Raw genomic sequence first — 20,540 nt, forward strand, 5'->3', positions numbered from 1 at the left:
AATCCTCCTGGATGGACTATAAGAATGATGAAAACCCCATGAGCCAAAATAGAAATGAAAATGAATCGTATGATATACTGTATACAAATAAAAAACATTTCAGTTCAGTTCAAGTTTATTAATATCGAGTGAGAGAAATAAGGAGCTTCAAGGAGTTTTATATTGTAACATAAAGATTGGAATTCAATTCTGCACTTAACAGGGAGCCAATGAAGAGAAGTCAATATGAGAGGAACACGCTCTCTCTTTCTTTCTGGCTCCTTTCAGAAGTCTCACTGCAGATTTCTGGATAAACTGAAGACATTTTAGGGAGCTTTTAAAATGACCCGATAATACTGAATTATAATAGTCCAGTCTAGCTTTCCAGCATCACATGATTTCAGAGTGGCACATTTCTTTCCACCAATTTGATATCAGGCTATCACAGTTCATCAGCAGCTTTATCAATGAGGCAAGTGGCTCACAGAGAGCCAGTTAACAGTTTATAGGGTATAAACCATACCCGATCTCACCACTCAACTGTTCTGTCATTAAGGCGGGACCAGCACAGTGGGGGACCAGTATTGATTTATCCATCAAAAACTCATTTCAGTAGTATTTGGTCCTCTGCTTGGCAGCCCAGATGTGAGACTGTTGTTCTGAACTGAATACCTGCTATGATTCTTCAGTCGTCAATGACCCGAGGGAGTTTACACAATCAGGTTTAAGTTGAAATCTGATATTGTAACACTCGCTGTAACAGAGACAAGAGATAAACTAATGCACACAGTTAGACTGTTTTGAATTGAATGAATGTATTTCTTTATTTATCCAGTCAGACAGACTACTTGCAGAAATACATTTGTTTTAGCATTTTACCCTCTTTTTAAAAGTTCTGGTTTAATGTACCCACATACCTGATTCCAAACATTTGTAATCATTCAACGTCATCCAGATTTATTTGGCATCTGTGCATGAATTTAAAAGACTGTGAAAACTATAGACAGGCGCTCGGATTTAAATGAATTTTTGTGTATGTGTATTTGTGTTTGCTTTGTAAGACCAACTGCAATTTGACTTTTTTAGCAGGAATGTTCATAGATTAATAGCTGTAGTGATACCAAATGAAATTTTCTGTTGATCCAAATTTTTAAAAAGTGTTATGAGATAAAATGGGCTAGCTTCTTGCTGACATTAGCTAACATACGCTCACCAACCAACACATATAAATTGTTAGATAAACAATGCAGCAGCTAACCTACCTTCTTTAGCTAACAGTAATATTAAATTCTATAGTAGCACTTTTGTCCTTATGGGGAGTTTTTGTTGGAGTCTCATGCAGAATACGTTTCTAGATTAAAGCGTTTAGTACATGAAAAACGTTGCATGTGGCACATTGAGCATGTGTGTGTTAGTTCAACTGAACACTCTGTCTGTGTTAGTTAACATTAGCCAGATGGGAGAGATCAGGTTCAGATTTGATTCCCCAAACCAAATGATTTCTCCATCTGTTCATGACTGACGAAATAAATGTCATAACATTATTACCACACTATTACCACTTCAGCTGCTGACATACTTTGATTGGTCGCTTTGTAGCTGTGGGCTGCAGTCATATGATGAGAAAATGTGAGGTCCTAGAGTTCTTTTTTGTTGCTGAGGCTTCAAATCAGCCATAAATAGATTCAAAAGTTCTCTCAAATCTGAGTTTTGGCCTGAAGGAAAAGCTTGCTGTAGAATACGTCATTTTATGCACCCAAAACTGTTTGCAGCTCCTTCTTTGTTTCGCAGCAGTTCACTTTTTCTTTGATTTTCCTTTAAAACCTACATCACACCACAGCATACAAATTACAAACAGTGGCACAACCAAGAAGTACCATGTCTGCACATAGAGAGTATTTTGACTCTGTGTGACAAGTTTACAGATTCTTTCTTCTGGTCACAAACCCTTTATGAGCCTTTTAATAAGATTCACTCGGCTGTGACCTCAAATTGCGATGTCTTCAACTTGCAAATGAATTTTCAAAAATGATTGGACCCTCTCAAATTCACATGTGGTTCCACCGTTACAGGCATAAGCTTTTTTTTTTTTTTAATAAACTTACAAGCTGTTCTGAAAAAAACTAAACTTGGAAGTGAAGGGTTGAGATTTTATCGTAGTGTGCAAAACTCTTCAGAAACCTCTTGTTCTTTTATGTTTTTGTAGGAAAATGGGAAATGGGTGCAATAATATATTATATTATTATACAGTTCTAAAGAGTCTGAAGGTTAGTAAGTGGTATAACCAACTTTATTCTTCCATGCCACCTGAACTCTTTATTTCTGTTATTTCTTTAATTAATCTACAGGAAGCATTCTCCATACTTCTTGAAGGACATTTTTGAGCTGCTTTTTGTTCTATTCTGACACGATGATCCATCTTCAACAGTGTTAATTCCATTATTGATAGTGTTTTATTCTATGTTTATCTATCCAGGTATGCTTTTACAGCACTGATTATGTATTTGGGATCATGCTGAATAAATAAAGCTGTTTTCAATTAGATGCTTTCCAGATGGTATTACATGACGGATCAAAATCTGATGTCTCTGGTTCTGCATTTATAATTCCATCAGTTTTAACAAGATTCCCAGCACCACTAGTTGAAATGCATGAAAGAGCCTACAGTGTCTTTCACAGATTGCTGTAGCGGTCACTTTTCCATATTGACAATAATTTAAACCAAAAAAGTAAATTTTGGATTTATCGCTCTTTAAGACATACTGTTACTTTCAGTCTAGCTCTTGTGTATTTGGTAAACTTCAGCCTTTTTTTTCTTGTTTGCCTTTATTAATAATGGCTTCTTCACAGCCTGCCTTTCCCTGAGACTGGTCCTGATGAGGTTCCAGTGAACAGTAGATGGATCAGCTGAAGGCTCAGATGCATCTCTCAGGTCTGTGGTGTACATAACTTTCAGATCTGCCAGTTTTTCTTTCGTTCTCCATTTATCCAGTTTCCTTACATTTTTCAAAGGCACAATGCACACAATGCTAAGATTCAGTATGCTGCTGATAGCTCTTTGGAAATCCCCTTGTTGGTCCAAAAATAGATTTTTTTTCCCTATGAAACTGTCTCATCTTTAATATTTATAGTAACTTCAACTACAGAAATGGGAATAAAATGTGTTTTTCCAACTGGCAGCTAGTAACAAAGTATCTAAAGATACGATTTAAAATTGGTTCTTATCTAAGCTGCCAGTTCTGTTTATTATCTAGGTCATCTCTTCAGTTGGTTGCCTTTTTCATGCTTGAGGTTAGTTTTAATGTGACTTAGCAAACAATCACATAAAAATGATTTGTCTTAAAATGGTCATGTACAAAGACTGAAAAGAACTGAAGAAACAGCCAATGTCCAGAGGAAAAGTTTGAATGCTTACAGAGAACTACTGCTCGAGACCATCCAATCCAATGTTACTTATAGAGCACTTTAAAAACAACAACAACAAAGTACTTTCCAGTAAAAATCAGTGATAATAGTTAAGAAACCATGCATTAAACAGACAAATAAAAATAAAAATAAAATAAATAAATAAATAAAAAAACTGAATAAATAAATAGTAAAACATGAAAAGATAGACAATAAAATATACAAGAAATTAACAAAATAAAGAAGATTAAAAGAGATCAAAAAACTGACTAGAAGCTAACTCTGGTGCTAATCCTAAAATGCCTCAGAAAAAAGGTGTGTTTTTAAAAGAGATTTAAAAATCTCGATTGTTGGGGCCATCCTAATATGGAGGGGCAACTTATTCCATAATTTGGAGGCTACAACAACAAAAGCTCGGTGCCCCCCACCCCCACCCAGTGTTTCATGAAAAAAACTCCAACAAAATCTGGCTCGTTGTAAGCTAAAGAAATGAGGGGTGGCTCAAAACTTTTCAACAGTACTGAATATAACCACAACCATCTAAGTGACTGATCTGACTGCTTCCTTCTTTTTATTCTGTTATATTATTTATTCTATATGATCTTGACACAAATCATTTCCGAGCTCTTGCTTAAGAGTACAGTTCATAGATTTTTGCTATTGTTAGCCAACACAGGCACGTCTAATGATTACCTGATTAACTTTAGGTCACAGAAAAAAAAAGTTTGTACTTTAATTTTGGTGAGTGGAGTTCTACTATTTAATTATTCCACCACTTAAAACTAACTAGCAGTTATCTATGTTGTGCACTGTACTGTTTATGGATGCAGCTTGCTAACCATGCCTGCTAGCATCTTGTAGCTGAGTACTACACTGTCTCACCTGAATATAAAGACTTCCAGCACCAGAAATTCTGCTGTAATTCTGTAACCATTCGGTGACATGACAGAAGCTATGTCCTCCCTTTAGTTACTAAATGTTGTCATGCCATCTTTTCTAGCTGAAGCAATGAACATCCAAATATGGAAAGCGGAGTAAAACTAGCTCATAGGGTCAGGTTAGCATGTGTTGCTATCACATTATCAGCATGTTAGGTCATTTTAGGTCAAATCAAAATGTGAAACAAAACTAATATAAAAATACCTATCAGGAAGACTAAATGGGGAGGACTGACAGTTACAATAGCAAACTCTGCTACCAACTTTGTGTTTAGTCAACAAGGTCAGCAGAGACACGAGCTGCCAGAGGACCCAGATTTTATTACCTGAACTGGAAAAGTCGGCAGTGAGATCAGAGCGGCAGGGTCCGCCTCAGGTGGCTATTAAAATGAGTCCAGTGTGTTCACACTCGGAGCCCAATCACGCCTCACGCTGCCTACATGCGATAATTGGGTCTACACCCTGCATGGGCACAGACACACTAAGCTGTGAAATGCATTTTGTTCGATTTTTTACAGAGTTTGCAAGAGAAGATACAGTTTTTCCTGACCTTGAACGCCCCTTTGTTAAAAAAGCTCAAAGCCAATAGAGCAGCACCTACCTGGTGGAGAAAAGCACCAATCAATTGACAAGGACAAAAGCGAATAATGTCGCCGAAGCACCATATCCACTTAACGCCGGCCATGACGGAGACGTGAATGACCTAGAGAGGATGATGCGCCCAGCTGCTGTTTGCAGCACTCCAGCTGTTTATATGAGTTTCTGTGTCAGTGTCTGTGTGTGTGCATGTGTGGTTGTGCATGTGGACAAATGCTCAGTGATATTCACACCCCTGCCTGGCCTAAATTCCCCTTGAACTTAGCGCATCTGTGCACAACCCTTCCCTCCCACTGACTGTATTAGGATTTAGGATCCCGCTGATGCCGCTGGCTTCTCTCCAGAAGGAGAAGAGCCTCAGCGTCGCCCCTCCATCACTCTGTCATTGTTATTCTGTAGTGCTGTTCTCATTGCCCGCCACCTCTGGGCCCGGCAGATCAATAGAGGAGCAGACCAAATCACTAACACACTGCGAATGAGAAATGAAACTGCTTATTGAAAAACATTTTGTCTCACAGGCCCAGCCATGCAATTAATTTAGGACTAATTCATAAAACAATAGGTCGTCCTGAGGGGGAGAGCCTCCAGACTATTACTTCTTCATAGCAGTGGTCAAACAGCTCACAAGTCTGCTGTTTGCTCACTGGGAGGGATAAACCGTGGCTTTGTGCTGCTGACGAACATCAGAATGCAAATCAGCAGGATGATACAACGGGAGCGCATGAAGCAGGCAGGGTTGCTGCAGAATTTAAAGAAGCGCTGTAATCCCTATTCATCACAAAGCACACTGCTCCGGGCCCTCAGATTAGCGCTCACGGTTTACTGTAGTGAACCTGCACACAGTGCTAAAGTCTGAGAGCGTGGGCTTCGGTAGAAGTTTGACTTCTAAAGCTGGATTGACCTTGGCCTGAATGCTAACTCCACACAGTCAAGCAGCCTTTGAGAGTTGAGTAAAATGGAGATACTTGAAAGCAGGGGAACTGATGCCAACAAAGCCAAACGCTGGTTTTAAAGAGTTGTCTCACAGCCTTGATTGTAACTAAAGGCACCACTGTAAGGAATACTGAAGAAGCAGTATAGGCTGTTGGAGATGAGCTAAAACTGGCAAGACTAAGGTTTATGTTGGCCAGCAGATGGCAATGAGTCTCCTACAGGTTGTTCCTTCAAAGGCAGTGGATTCATCAGTGCATTAGAAGTTTAAGACTGAACTGAGGCCATGCTGCCGTCTATTCTTCTACTAGTATTCTACTAATCTGTCAGTGACCTCCAAACAGCATTCCAGCAGCCTCTTAACACAAGTCAACACATAGACTAGAAACCAAATGCAAAGATGGACAAAGAGTCAGAGTCAACAGAAACCCCCAGCGAATGCCCCCCAACCTCTCCAAACAAAACATCCAGAAGGGCTTGATTATAGCATCTTGAATATAATATGGCATAATTCCTTGTGCATAGCCATACTATCTCAGTCGGCCTTGGAAGATAACCAGGGTAGTATTTGGGTGGGAGACCACCTGAGAATACCAGGTGGCTGTAGCATTGCTTCTGTTGTGTTTATTGTAGTTCGAACATGAGAATAGAAAAATAATTTGTATTGGTAATTAAGATAGGTTATATTAAATGTTCAAGTAGAAAAGCAAACATATCTATTTCCTGGTGTTTCCAGTGTGCCATTCGTATTTGTGAATGTCCACCAAGGTTTGTGTCTCAGCTCATTTTAGCATTTCCCCAGTGAAAATAAACTAGGCCAATAAAATTCATACATTTTTGTTTATTTTTAACTTCCTCTATCTGCTCATCTCAGTTTGTCTTTGTGGAACATGTGACTCTGGGGTGGAGCCGAGGAAGCCCAGCGATTATAATGCATTCCATCTAAACTCACAACTTACAAGTTTGAAGTCAGAATTTTCAGCTGGAACTGCCCCTCAGTTTGGGGAAAGTCAGTGCAACCCCACTAACTCCAACTTACAACAATCCAAGAGGGCAACATTGCACATAAACATTAGCAAAACCTGTAACCAGAACTGCCACTCTTGTGTACTGATGACTCACTAAATAAGCCACACACAGAGACGGACCAGGCTCCGAATGCAAATGTGTTGCATCAGTATTTTAAGCACATACAAAAGACTAAACAAGAATTGTGCTGTGCTGCTAGTAGTACATGAATGCTTCTACTGTGCTAAAGAGCAAAAGAAATCCTCGCTCATCCAACTTCAAATGAAACACGGCATTAGTAAACACATTTTATCAGTTTGTTAAAGAGATCCATCTGCTGGTTAGAGTATCTATTTTACTCTGGGGGCGTGTCTTTGTAGATCATGTGACTCTGGGGTGGTGTTGAGGACACCTATCCAGCTGAGCTAATTTGCACAGGCTCATTCCTCAATCATCCAAGCAGACACAACAGATCTGCTCACTTTTCTGCTTTTGTCTTTTGTAAATAAAACACTTAGTATACTTGTGTGGGCTCCTTTTGTTGTAAGCTGGAGCCGCTTGAAACAAAACAGGGGTTCATCCTTAGTTTGCTATCATTAAGCTGCTGGCACATTTGGGAGAAGCTCCACACGGTCGTAGTTGCCACGGAGCCTGTAAGTTGAGTTTTGGCTCATTAGGTAAGTCTTGTTGCAAGATAAATATTAGTGGTGAGACTGCACGCTGAGCTTGATGTGAGCTACAGGTATGAGAAACACAGTATACTTGGGGCTAGTTGTTGTTTTATTTGTTTTGTGTAGATTCTAAAAAACAAATAAACAACATTTAAAAATGTGAATAGTTGTGGATGTATTTATTTCTTAAATTTTAGTTGACAAAGTTTGGAAATCAATGTTTCAGTTAAGCCTGACGATGCCTTACACATAAAAGAATGATTTCTACTATCTTTAATCTAACATGGATAGTTCTTATAGTGAGAAAATGAATACTTTGTAATACTGATCTTAATCTGATCCTAATTAAGTTTAGTGCTGTATCCAATCTGAAAAAACTAATAAAAATGTTTCAACACTGGGTAAGGACGAGTAATCGACTTATACTTCCAAGGGCACAGAGGACCCGTGATCAGGAGCTAAACTGGGCCAGAATGCTACAGAATAATGTTCTGGCATCTTCAACACATGACTAATTAAATCTGATTGGCAGATTCGGCTAATATATAAAAAAATGAGCAAATTAAGATTTTTATATGCTGCAACACAAAGACATGCTCAGTAATAAGAAAATGACATCCCACAAACAGTACTGTGGTAAAGTTTACAAGAATATATTATGTTGGACTGATGCAGAGAAGGTGTGCTGTTCATGGTCATTGGGTGATTACATTAACTCACCAGATATTACCTGTTATATTAGCTTTATACTGCCTTAGGGTCAGAAATGAGTCATACAAGGAATTTAACATCTGGTTATATTTTGGTGAATTCAGTAGGCTAAAATCACAATGAGCAGCAGATGTCAGAGCAGCAACATGAGAAAAGCTCTACTGGAGCTCACAATTATTATGTTGCTTAACTCTCAGTAATTATTTTCTCTACACGGTACCATTACACTCGATCTTAGGGCTCCCCCAGATGCCAAATCCCACTTTAACCCCTGCTGACAACATGCCTGCACAGCAACAGAGCCATCAGACCACCTCACTGAACACATCAGGGTTACAGATTTTTGCTTTCATTGTCTTACATCCGTATATCCTATATATATCCTATATAAGTATTCCTGACAGTAGTTTTTCTCTGTATTTATTATTGTGCTATCTACTGTACAATATAAAGCGCCTTGAGGCGACTTTTGTTGTGATTTGGCGCTATATAAATAAAATTGAATTGAATTGAATTGAATTGAAAGTTACAGTACGAGGGCAGCAGCAGACGTTCTCAGAAAGAGTCCAAATAACAAAAGCACGACAGTATGTAGGACATATACAGTGATCTATTCAGTGTAAGTCTCTCCTTGTATTCCACTGAGCATTTCTGTTCTCAGTATTTAGGAGGGAGTACGGGTGAATACATCAAAGATGACATCACTCACAGCATCACACCCTCAAACAGCTCAGGAAGACCTCTCATGACCTGATAGTGGAAAAATGTGCTAGCACTCCGAGAGTCGCATAACTTTAAGACCAGAAAAAGTTCATAAAAGCAAGAGCAGGGACTCAACAGTAGGATGCACATTTACTGGATGTGACCGCAGTTTCTTCTAAAACTACAGTAAATACTCTCTGATGTTCTGATGTCTACAGCTTCACATGGATATGTTTTTTCATACATTGGTCATATTTTGTTAAAATTTACTCCACAGATTTAAGATTCGATTTAGCCAGGAGCAAGGACTGATTATGAGACAATGGGCACGGACACCAAAAAAACTCTACTGATTATTTTGCATGTTTGGGTGGTTGTTTCGCCACCCTTTGGCTCTCCTCCACAGTGCGTCTCTCGTCCTGTCGCCCTCCCCTCACCCTCAAATGGCCCCGCCCCTCCCTGAGCCTGGTTCTGCTGGAGGTTTCTTCCTGATTTTCTTCCTACTGTGCTTGCTCAGAGGGGGTTGTCTAATTGTTGGGGGTTTTGTTGGGGTTGTTGGGGTTTTCTCTGTATTATTGTTGGGTCTTTATCTTACAATATAAAGCACCTTGAGCGACTGATGTTTTGATTTAGTGCTATATAAATAAAACTGAATTGAAGGCCAATATATTGTCCAGCCTCAGAAATCCAGTGTTTGCCGCATATAGACGTTGAAGTCCATATTTGCTTTCATTCTGTCAAATTGTTTCCTCGTAAGAAGGTGGGATAAATAGAAAGACAGCAGTATATGGCTTTTCCACAGCAGAAGGCAGATAATTTTAGGAAAATCTTTCAAATTACCACTGAAAATGAACTACTTCATTAGATCTACTGCATCGCTGTAAGACTATTCGTTTCTCCATCCAGAAAGAGAAATAAAAAATGGTGTGAATTAAGATTCCATTGGCTGGGGCTAGTGCACATTTCTGTACTGCACTGCATCTCAAACAGTTTTCCATTTGAGAGGGAAGAAGCCTTTGGTAGCAGTAAACTGTTGAATGACAAAGTGCTTTATCTGACGCTAGATAAGGGAAGGTTGCAGCCTCCTGCAGATAGCAACGCAGCCACTGAGGATGAAAGACATCCTTTGTTGGCAGCTCAGATTCAGCAAGGGTGCCTGTCAACAAAGCAGCCTTTGCTAGCTTTCTGCATCAGGAAGAAAAAAAAGATTGTCATATGGCCACCTCAATCATCTGTGGTCTCATTGTGCTGAGGTATGTGTGCAGAAGCTGATTTCATTGAGAGTATTTAACAGTCAGAATATGCCGAGTGTAACGACAGAGTAGGTTCATCCATTGCTGTATGCCTCAAACAGATACTTCTGTGAAAGTATCATGAAGACATGAGGCCATACTGAATATGTTTATTAGCCTGTATAGCTGCCTGTGGAAAGGAACTGGAGAAATATAGTTTGTCAAATGTACACTGACTTTCACATGAATCTAATTTCCCTTCTAACCTAACAAAGGTTAGTGATTGCATCACTGTTAATGTAAAAAAGGAAGGACAAAAAGACAATTTTACCAGAAATGTCAACTCTGAAACTACAAACCTCTGAGGGTTTCCAGCTTTATGCAGCCTAACATGTGCTATCACACCCGTCTCAGTCATGTTCGTGTCCAGCACGACTGATGGGGCAACAAAGAACTCCTCTATAAGGAGACTCCTTCCCCTCACTTTAATTTATATATTTAAATGGTAAAGGGACACAAGAGCTCAGATTTAGGTGTGCCAGATGCAAAACAGATGTCAGCCTAACCCACCATACTAACCCTAACTTAAACAAATCAACCAAATCTGGTAAGCGGTTGATAACTAAGCGGTCAAGAAAATGGGAAGTCTGTTTCAAAGACTTTGAGTTATTTCTGTATTTGTACTGTATTCATATTTACGTAAAGCATTATTATTGATACTGATATTATAACCTTGAGAATACAGTACCAGTCTGATACAGTCTTCTATTAACAACGCACTAGTCAGCACACATGTGGGCACCAGTTGCATCCGTCAGTTTTTGTTCGTCGGTCATTATCTCACAGCACTTCTCTCTCTCACAGCATGTTTGCTCCGAATCTATCTTACATGACAGTTTAGGCTGATGGATTAAATCGAGTTTTCTGGCCTTTCTGCTTAGCGTGCGTGTTCTCTTAAGGTTTTGTTATCTACGTGTTAGCTCAAATGTTACTTGTGAGGTTAATAACAAAGGTACAGAGTCCATCTTCAAGTGTATAATGGACGGTGGATAATGAGGTGGCTGTGAGTGCAGAGGTTGAGCAGGTTCCCTACTAATTGGAAGGTTGGTGGTTCAATTCCTGGCTGCTCCAGTTTGCATGCCAGATATCCAAATGGCTATCCAATGCATCCATCCTGGTGTGAACGTTAGAAAGCATTTAGGCATAGAAACAACGTGTTTGTGTGAAAAGCGCTATATAGGAACCGGTGCATTTAAAAACAGTTACATCAGCTTAAAGAGGACCTATTGTGCTCATTCTCTGAAACATGGATACTGTCACACTGCTGCACCATCCATAGCTAAAGATTCAACTGAGGTCAGTGTATGCACAACTAATTCCTTTGAGCTAAAAGCTCAGGCTTCAGAATTCTCCGTTGACGGTTGAAGGTTGGTGAGGAGGTGAGAACAAACAAAACAAACAAATAAATAAATGACAGAGTTATAATCAAAGAGCTCAGTTGCCAGCTGTTTTGAAGGAAGCCCAAATGGGTCGTGTGATAAGTGACAGGAGCTTCAGAACATGTTAAAGAACTCTTTGGATCAGACAGTCTGGAGACATAAATTGGAGGATGCTAATTATTACCCCTGTGCCTAAAAAGTACTTCAGCTGTGATTTATTTAGCCAAGTGTGATGACTGCACTTTTATAATCCAGTGTATGCAACCTAACACATACATCAAGTTAAATTTAACTTGCTGCCTAATTAGCAGTCCATTTATTCAGCGCTTTGCCGTCCTGTCAGCACATGTTGCAGAGATGATTAAATATTCAGACTGACAGTTTTCTGTTGTGTGTTCTGCACATTTCAGGAGTGCAGCGTTCTGGGAACACCAACACACATCATCTCTGTTTATGCTTGTTGCTTTGATTTAAATGAGATTTGAATGAGGAGACAGAGCATGCCGCCGCCATCATTCAAGGGTGATTAGATGCTTTAATATAGGCACCAGCTGCTACACACCATTTAATCACCAGTATCAACACGAGAGCGGAGCGCCTCCAGCTCTCGTGTGCTTCTGAGCACCTCCTTGCTTTCACTACTCCTCACTGACACATACATCTAAACGTGTGTTTAAAAACTCCCTCCATTTACTGGATTACAGTCTCATAAACCTCATTTTTCAGTTTTCTATTTAGACTATCAGTGTAGTGTTTGCAGCAGTCTGGAAGAACCTGAACTACAGCATGAACCTTCACTGGTGGGAGTTATTAATAACACAGATCCAGATCAGGTTAAAGGTTCCCAGAAAACATACAATTCAACCCTGTGGTTTGACTCGGGACTCTAACATGCATGCAGGGTTGTCTTCATGACATCATCTGACCATTTTATGCAATCAGATTTAGTCGTTTCACAAACGCACAAAGTCAAGCTTAGCAGCGATCTGTCAGTTCAGCCGCATTAGCTGATGGCTCAGCGGATTCTCTTTTATCCGATTTGCAAATCTCATATAAGGTGCAACTGAAACTGCTTTAGCCTGCCCACAGATGCTGCAAGCCGCTTTGCATACCAGCTCCACCTATATGCTGCATATCTGCATGTAGGTATGCCCTGTTTTTATCTTCCTCTTTGAGTCTAATGGGTACCGCAATACTCGAAAAGAAACTCATGTTGTGTTGGCTATGACTGTTTACTGAGGTTGCAGATCAACAGCTCAGCGGGGTTGTGTTTACATAGACTTCTGTACAGCCAGGTTTCTTTTTGCAATCAGTGGACTTTCCCCCTGCTGACACTTTAAAAGAATACAGGTTTAGAGCTATTCTTGATTGGCTCCACTCCACAGTATGAGAGAAGCAGTCTGGCACAGACTGTTGTCACTGATGTCTGCTGTGTTCTGAGATCCTGCTGCAGTTCTTCCCTGTCTTTGGATTTCCATGTGTGCACACGGAAGGGTGGAAAGCTTCCACCAGGCAAAGGTTATGGAGGTAACAGCAGGGAGGTCTCAGAACAGATCCGTGTGGTCAAATATTAATTACTGCAGATGGAAACAATCTCCTTTGCACCACAGTGGTCCTGGATTAAATGTGACTGGTTGTCTTACAAGATATATTCAGATTTTAGCCCAGTAAACACTTTGAAATGGTTGTTTTTTACTCTCGGGCTGCTGACTGATGTTTAGGCCAGCGGCTGCAGCGCATCAGAGCGCCTGCGCTGGTGTTTGGGCTGCAACAGATGATCAGTCCATCACTTTTAGCATTTTTCACCCCAACTTCAATGCAAGCATATGATTTTCACATGATGGGTAGCTTTATGCCTCTAAAAAAAAAAGATTGTGACATTATGTATTCACACACACACACACACACACTAGAGTTAATACACAAGTAAAGCACTTTAAATAGGACATTGTTTCAAAGCCTCATAGTTCAAACAGCATAAATTATCTTCGTATATAAATACCACAGTAAGAGCGCAGCAGCAGGAGCAGAAGCAGCAGTATCTATAAAGACACACACTGGAGGATTTTTACCGTTAGACTGCTACAAACAAAATGCTGCCAAGCTTCGAGTGCTTAAATAAAAATGGTGAATGTTAAGAGGTTTCACAAGAAAACAGTTGAAAGATCGTGACTCAGTGAAAAATGAGTTTAGACAAAGCTGCTCACAGACAACACTTTCCTTAAATGTGCCGTGTGCTCTAAAAACAGCCATAAAAACAGTGAGCTTTATTTGCACTAAGACAGAAACAAGTGCATTATGTTCCACCCGGCTCCGCAGATGAGTTCTTTAAAATATTTGGTTGTTATAATTTTGTTATATTTTTTTTCATCTTTTGTTTGATAGGATAGTGAAAGATTAGGCACCAGGTCAGAGCTGAACGCGGGCTGCTGCATTACATTTAGCCATATATATAGAACCAACTAACATTTTGTTTATTAATCTGAATACCCTGAAATTTTATGATTTAGGTGAATATAAAATGGCACAGATAATGTATAAAGCACAAAATAACTTGCTTTGCCACAGTACTCAGAAGCTGTTTAAAGTCAGAGAGAGTCCATATGACTTAAGGGGAAAAAAACAAGATAAGGACAAACATAAAGCAGAGATGTGTTTCTGTTAGAGGAGTTAACTTGTGGAATAGTTATGACAGTGATTTAAAAAGGTGTAGTTCATTTTCCTTGTTTAAAAACATGTTTAAAAATAGAGTATTAGAAAAATATATAAATCAAGAATGAAAAGAGCAATAATAATAATACTGAAACTCTTGGTTGTTTTGCTTTGATGTACAGGGTGGGCCATTTAAATGGATCCACCGTAATAACATGGGAATGGTTGGTGATGTTAAAGTCCTGTTTGTGGCACATTAGTATATGTGAGGGGGCAAACTCCTCAAGATGGGTGGTGACCATGGTGGCCATTTAGAAGTCGGCCATCTTGGATACAACTTTTGTTTTTTCAATAGGAAGAGGGTCATGTGACACATCAAACTTATTGTTAATGTCACAAGAAAAACAATGGTGTGCTTGGTTTCAACGTAACTTTATTCTTTCATGAGTTATTTACAAGTTTCTCTTTGTTCACAGCCATTGACATGTCGAAGAGGTTAACACGTGAGGAGCGGATCGAAATTGTGTTGATATCTGGTGAACGCAGTAACCGGGTCATTGCAGCAGATTTCAATGCAAGACACCCTACGAGACCACCCATCTCCCATGCTACAGTTAGCAAACTGCTTGCTAAGTTTCGTGAAACTGGTTCAGTGTTGGATTTGCCAAAATGTGGACGCAAGAAAACTGTCACTAATGAAGAAACATCAGTGGCTGTCCTAGCTTCATTCAGCAAGAGCCCACAGCGTAGCACTCGCTGCATGCCACTGGAGAGTGGCATTAGTCAAACATCCCTTCGGCGGATATTAGCTACTCACAAATGGCACCCTTACAAACTCCAGCTACTGCAGCATCTCAACGAGGATAACCCAGATCGGCGCACAGAATTTGCAGAATGGGCAAAACAAAAATTGGAACAGGACCCTCAGTTCACGCAGAAGATTTTGTTCAGTGATGAGGCAAACTTTTATGTGAATGGTGAAGTTAACAAACAAAACCACCACTATTGGTCTGACACTAACCCACATTGGATGGATCCCTCCAAGACTGTTGGACCAACAAAAGTGATGGTTTGGTGTGGTATATGGGGTACAACGATAGTGGGTCCATTCTTCATCAATGGAAACCTCAAGGCCACTGGATATTTGAAATTGCTACATGATGATGTGTTTCCCTCTTTATGCACTGAAGCTGGCACGTTCCCTGAGTTTTTCCAGCAAGATGGTGCACCACCACATTATGGGTGCCAGGTCCGAGCATTCCTAGATGAACAGTTTCCTGGAAAGTGGATTGGTCGTCGTGGGCCAGTTGAATGGCCCCCAAGGTCTCCCGATCTGACCCCCTTAGACTTTTATCTTTGGGGTCATCTGAAGGCAATTGTCTATGGTGTGAAGATACGAGATGTGCAGCACCTGAAACTACGGATACTGGATGCCTGTGCTGGCATTTCTCCTGCGGTGTTGCTATCAGTGTGTGAAGAGTGGGAGAAGAGGGTTGCATTGACAATCCAACACAATGGGCAGCACATTGAACACATTTTATAAGTGGTCAGAAACTTGTAAATAACTCATGAAAGAATAAAGTTACGTTGAAACCAAGCACACCATTGTTTTTCTTGTGACATTACCAATAAGTTTGATGTGTCACATGACCCTCTTCCTATTGAAAAAACAAAAGTTGTATCCAAGATGGCCGACTTCTAAATGGCCACCATGGTCACCACCCATCTTGAGGAGTTTGCCCCCTCACATATACTAATGTGCCACAAACAGGACTTTAATATCACCAACTATTCCCATTTTATTACGGTGTATCCATATAAATGGCCCACCCTGTAGTTACTTATCTAAGGTGGAAAGGGTTTTTTTTGTTTTTTTTTCTTTTGTTTTGTTTTTTGTTTTTTTGTTTTTTTTGTTATAAATAAAGCAATCAATTAATAAATCATCAAAAAAATATATAACATAAGTGTCACTGCTCACTCTGTGATCGAAACAGGCACCTGGGCATTATTCGGTTTTATAAAAAAAATAAATAAAAAAATAATTAAAGAAAATATGTATATATATATATATTTTAATGATAATAATAATAATAATGACTTTATTTATAAAGCGCTTTCAAACAAAGCGAGGTACAGCTATTTGAAAATAAAGAGATAAATAAATAAACGCGATACATAGCAATACAAGTTAAAAACATAATAAAAGTTCAAAACGATAAAAATGTAAAAAGCTACAAATAAATATAATACATGTTAAAGTATCCTGAGTGAGCCCTGAGTTTCCCCGGTGCATCTAGTGTGAGTTTACACGAGAACAAGGTGCTTAGGCATAGAGTAAAGTGCTGTCTGATTGTGTGACTAAGCCTTGTAGTCAAAGGTGCTCTGACTGTTGAGATAGAGTAGAAAAGTGCTATACACTGTAAGTACCAGTCTATTTACTAAAACGAAGCCCTGCAGTCTACTTGGTACCATTTCACATCTCCCTCAGTCAGATTAAGTATTTTCAAGCCCAGTCACTATAAGCAGAGATTGTCGTCATCATCATCATTTATTTATTTATTTATATAGCACTTTAAAAACACACCTGGTAGACCAAAGTGCTGTACAATACAAATATAAATATAGTAATAAAACAGCAAAAACCAGACAGTTACCCACAGAGTTAAAAGCCAGCGAATAAAAATAGGTTTTTAATAAGGACTTAAAAACTGGCACTGATGTAGCTGTCTAACATGGAGAGGAAGGTTATTCCAAAGCATCGGCGCTGCAACAGAGAACGCTCAGTCTCCTCCAAGTTTCAGCCATGACTTTGGGACCGAAAGCAACAACTGCTCAGCTGACCGAAGGGAACGAATGGGGACATGGGGCTTCAACAAGTCAGACAAATAAGCAGGTGCCAGACCATTTAGAGATTTAAAAACCAATAAAAGGACTTTAAAACGGATCCTGAATTCAATTGGAAGCCAATGTAGAGAGGCCAAAACCGGAGTGATGTGGTCGAATTTCCTTCCTTCCTTGTCAATGCAAACATATGACCTTTAATAACAAGGCCAGTATGGAGCCAATTCATTAGCACAGTGATGTATGAGTCTGAGTCACAGCCTGCACTCCAATAACTAAGACATATTGTTCCCATGTCTCTATTCAATTTCTGGCTAAAAATGTCACGGCCCCTCTGAGGCCTTCTTGGTCTGTGGATGGGGTTGAACTGCTGCAACAAAGATGCACAGGTACAGACCCACACACAGTGACCACGCCGTGACCCCTTTCTCTACCAACTGCTGTGAAAGCAGCATCCACATTTAGACAAGGAAAGCACAATAATATGTCATGGAGATGAGCTGATATTTATTTGTTTTTCAAAGGTCAGAAAGCATGATTTTATTTCTCCTTTCTTCTCATGTGCTCATTTATTAACGGTAATATTTAGCCTGACATTTCAGCCTGACATCAATTCGTTTGAGACGAGCACTGAAGGAAAGGCACAGAGAGAGGTGGATTCCTGTCCTGCCACAAAGACACGTTTGGTTTGTCAATCTGTCCAATAGTCTGGACACTGCTTCATTTCTCTCTGATGTTCTGCACTTGTGTTGCAGATTTGTTTGATTTAAGGCTGCAAGGCTACATTTTTGTTCATTACGCTTTGGACCACCACGGAGAAGGTCACAGATGGAATTATTGCATGATGACAGACAGAAATTCAGCCGATGAAAGAGCGATTACATGTAATCCATCATTCATGTGACTGTGATCTGTATTTATTTTACACTACACTCAATGCAACTTTAAAAGTGATGCATTTAAAAGTCAGATCTCGGCATGATGTGTATTTTTTCAACACTGCAGTTTTGGTTTTAACACAACGTGTTGGTTTTGCAATTCAGCTAACCAGCTATTCCTCATCTAAATTCAGCTGTGTGCTGGGGGAATAAAGCTAATCCTGCAGTTGTGGCAGTGCTATACTGTCTATGCAAGTCAAGGTCAGCCACTACACAAGTATTCTGCATGATATTATGCCACAATATGTCTGTCAGTTATTAAAGAGATCTATCTCAGATTTTCAAGAAGCATCATCCAAACAAACTACAACACTAATGTTGAGTAAATATTATTATTGTTATTATTATCACTGCTGGAATAAATTGATTTCCCAAATATTATTCAACAATTTGCCATTCGTTCTTATTACTCACTAGGTAAAGTCATGTCAGAGGTATATATATATGTATATATATATATATATATATATATATATATATCCAACGTGTACTAGCTAAATGCAAAAAGTTGGTAATCCAAAAGTACTTCAGTGAATTAGTATTCAGTGAGTTAGTTTTATTCTAGTAATACTCTAACAAAGCAGATTACTTTTTAAAAAGTTACACTGTAATTTATTCATTTCAAAGATGCGATTACAGAACATTCTTCCTTCGATGGGTCTCCAAGCCTGGACTTTCTACGTGGCAGGGTGATCTTTACTGAAACTTAACCAAACTAAATGTAAAAAGTATAAAATATTGTTCCGTGTGATGTGAACCTCAGTTTATTGAGTGAAAGTCCTGTGAGCTATGCTTTTCCACCTTCATAAGGCCTCAGTCACAGATCTAGAGACTGGTGTGTCAAAAAGTGGAACGGCGAAATGGAGATTGTTAAATGTGCACCTTCTAAAAAGTGTTGGTTACAGTGATAAAGCACAGCTTTTACTTTGAAGGCAAACTGTCTCTGTGTCTGGTTTGTGTTGCTCTTTTCACAGTTTAAGTGTTTGTGACAAGCTAACGTCTCTCAGAAAAACTGCTAGTGACCATCAAAATTTAGGTAACAACCTGCTTTAATTTTTAATTTTACTCAAGCGGCAGGTGGTTAGAAACAAATCAGCAGATTAAATGATCTCATTGTTTACCAATTTTCTAAAAAATCTTCTTTAGAATTATTAAAAGCTGGTTTGGACAGATTCTTGTGCTAATCTTTCAAGGTTAATTAAAACAACAAAACAGATTGTCACAACCTTTAAACAATGACTGTTTAACATGTTGACTACACGTTTACAAAATACCAATGAATTCATTCAAAGACTTAATCCATGTCATGCCCTATCTCTTCTTCCTCATTTCCTGTCAGCTCTTATGCAGCATGGCATTGTGCCTAAGGTCAAATAGTTCATCAAACCTGTTCAGACAACACACTGAAAAACAGTTAGCTCCCAGCAGGGCAGGCCAGTGGTGGTACAAGCCTGTTTGAGATTGAAATGCCACACAAAAAACCCTCTCCACAAATCTAACAAGCACTGTGAAGGAAATGAATTTAAAGAATTGATCTAAATGTATAACTAACATGTCTTGATGCATGCTCAATCATCCAGGGAAGGTTGATTCTGTTCATCTGGACCTCACAGCCCATTGTTCATTCAGTGAGCTGGTTTCAGTCATTGTGCAAAACCTGCAGTCAGCTGCATTTCTCCCACTGAAAACTCTACGTCCAGATGAACAGAACCAACCTCGTGGGATGTAACTAACATGATTATCTTTGTGAATGTTTTTTGGCACAAACTACACTTTGATCGGACCTGCTCTACTCTAAAAGCACGCACTCACAACTTGAGCGCTGCAGCTCAGCGTCGTACGGCCTGTTACACTGAACGAGGTCTGAGGATTACATCAGTTTAACAGGCTTTGCATCACTTGAGCCAGTTGCCTCGCATTTGTGCCTCCAGTCACACTGAGATATTGATGCGGATGACACTTCTCCCAAAGTGGGCTAAATTTTCCTTAAGGACACGAAATAATTTTTTACCTTGTAAATGTTGTTAAGATGGAATCCAGGGCTAGAAAGGTGAAATGCGGTGCTTACTCTGCTGGCCAAAAGCTTTACTTATTGTTTACATGTATATAGAGCTGGGCGATAGAACGATAACGATATGTATTGCGAAATAACTTTTTCTCGATAGAAAAATTAAACTATTGCGATAGGCCTCATCTCTCTTGTCCTCTTAAAAAAAAAAAAAAAAAAAAGAACAGCCAATCCAAATTAAGTAGTGCAGAGCCGAACCAATCACAGCCGCAGCGTCACGTCACGTGATTTGTTACGTACAGCACAAGTGCCAAGCCGCACATGTGTATTTGTTTTTGCAGCCGGGCTGCCCGGGTAATGAAGGAAATGAGTTTGCCGACTAGAGAAAAATCAACCGAGAGCGTGAGCAAAGGTTACCGAAGAGAAAAACGATCATGGTTCCAGTACCGGAGAGCTTGTCGAACGGACGGGCCATAGAAGTTCCGTAGT

At 39.5% G+C, this 20,540-nt stretch overlaps 1 protein-coding gene across 2 annotated transcripts in view; it reads right to left on the reverse strand.

Moving 5' to 3' along the window:
• cdk14 (cyclin dependent kinase 14) overlaps positions 1–20,540 on the reverse strand; it is a 224,447-nt gene that overhangs the window by 174,801 nt on the left and 29,106 nt on the right. The window contains exon 1 of one of the 2 annotated variants that reach the window (XM_063486669.1): positions 4,924–5,049. The exons of the other annotated variant lie outside the window; for it this stretch is intronic. Within the exon in view, the coding sequence (XP_063342739.1) occupies positions 4,924–5,007 (84 nt within the window). The 5' untranslated portion in view covers positions 5,008–5,049. Of the gene's footprint in view, positions 1–4,923; positions 5,050–20,540 lie in introns of those variants that run through there. 2 annotated transcript variants of the gene reach the window in all.

The sequence above is a fragment of the Pelmatolapia mariae genome, linkage group LG10_11 (genome assembly GCF_036321145.2).
Source record: "Pelmatolapia mariae isolate MD_Pm_ZW linkage group LG10_11, Pm_UMD_F_2, whole genome shotgun sequence".
Classification (NCBI taxonomy): Eukaryota; Metazoa; Chordata; class Actinopteri; order Cichliformes; family Cichlidae; genus Pelmatolapia; species Pelmatolapia mariae.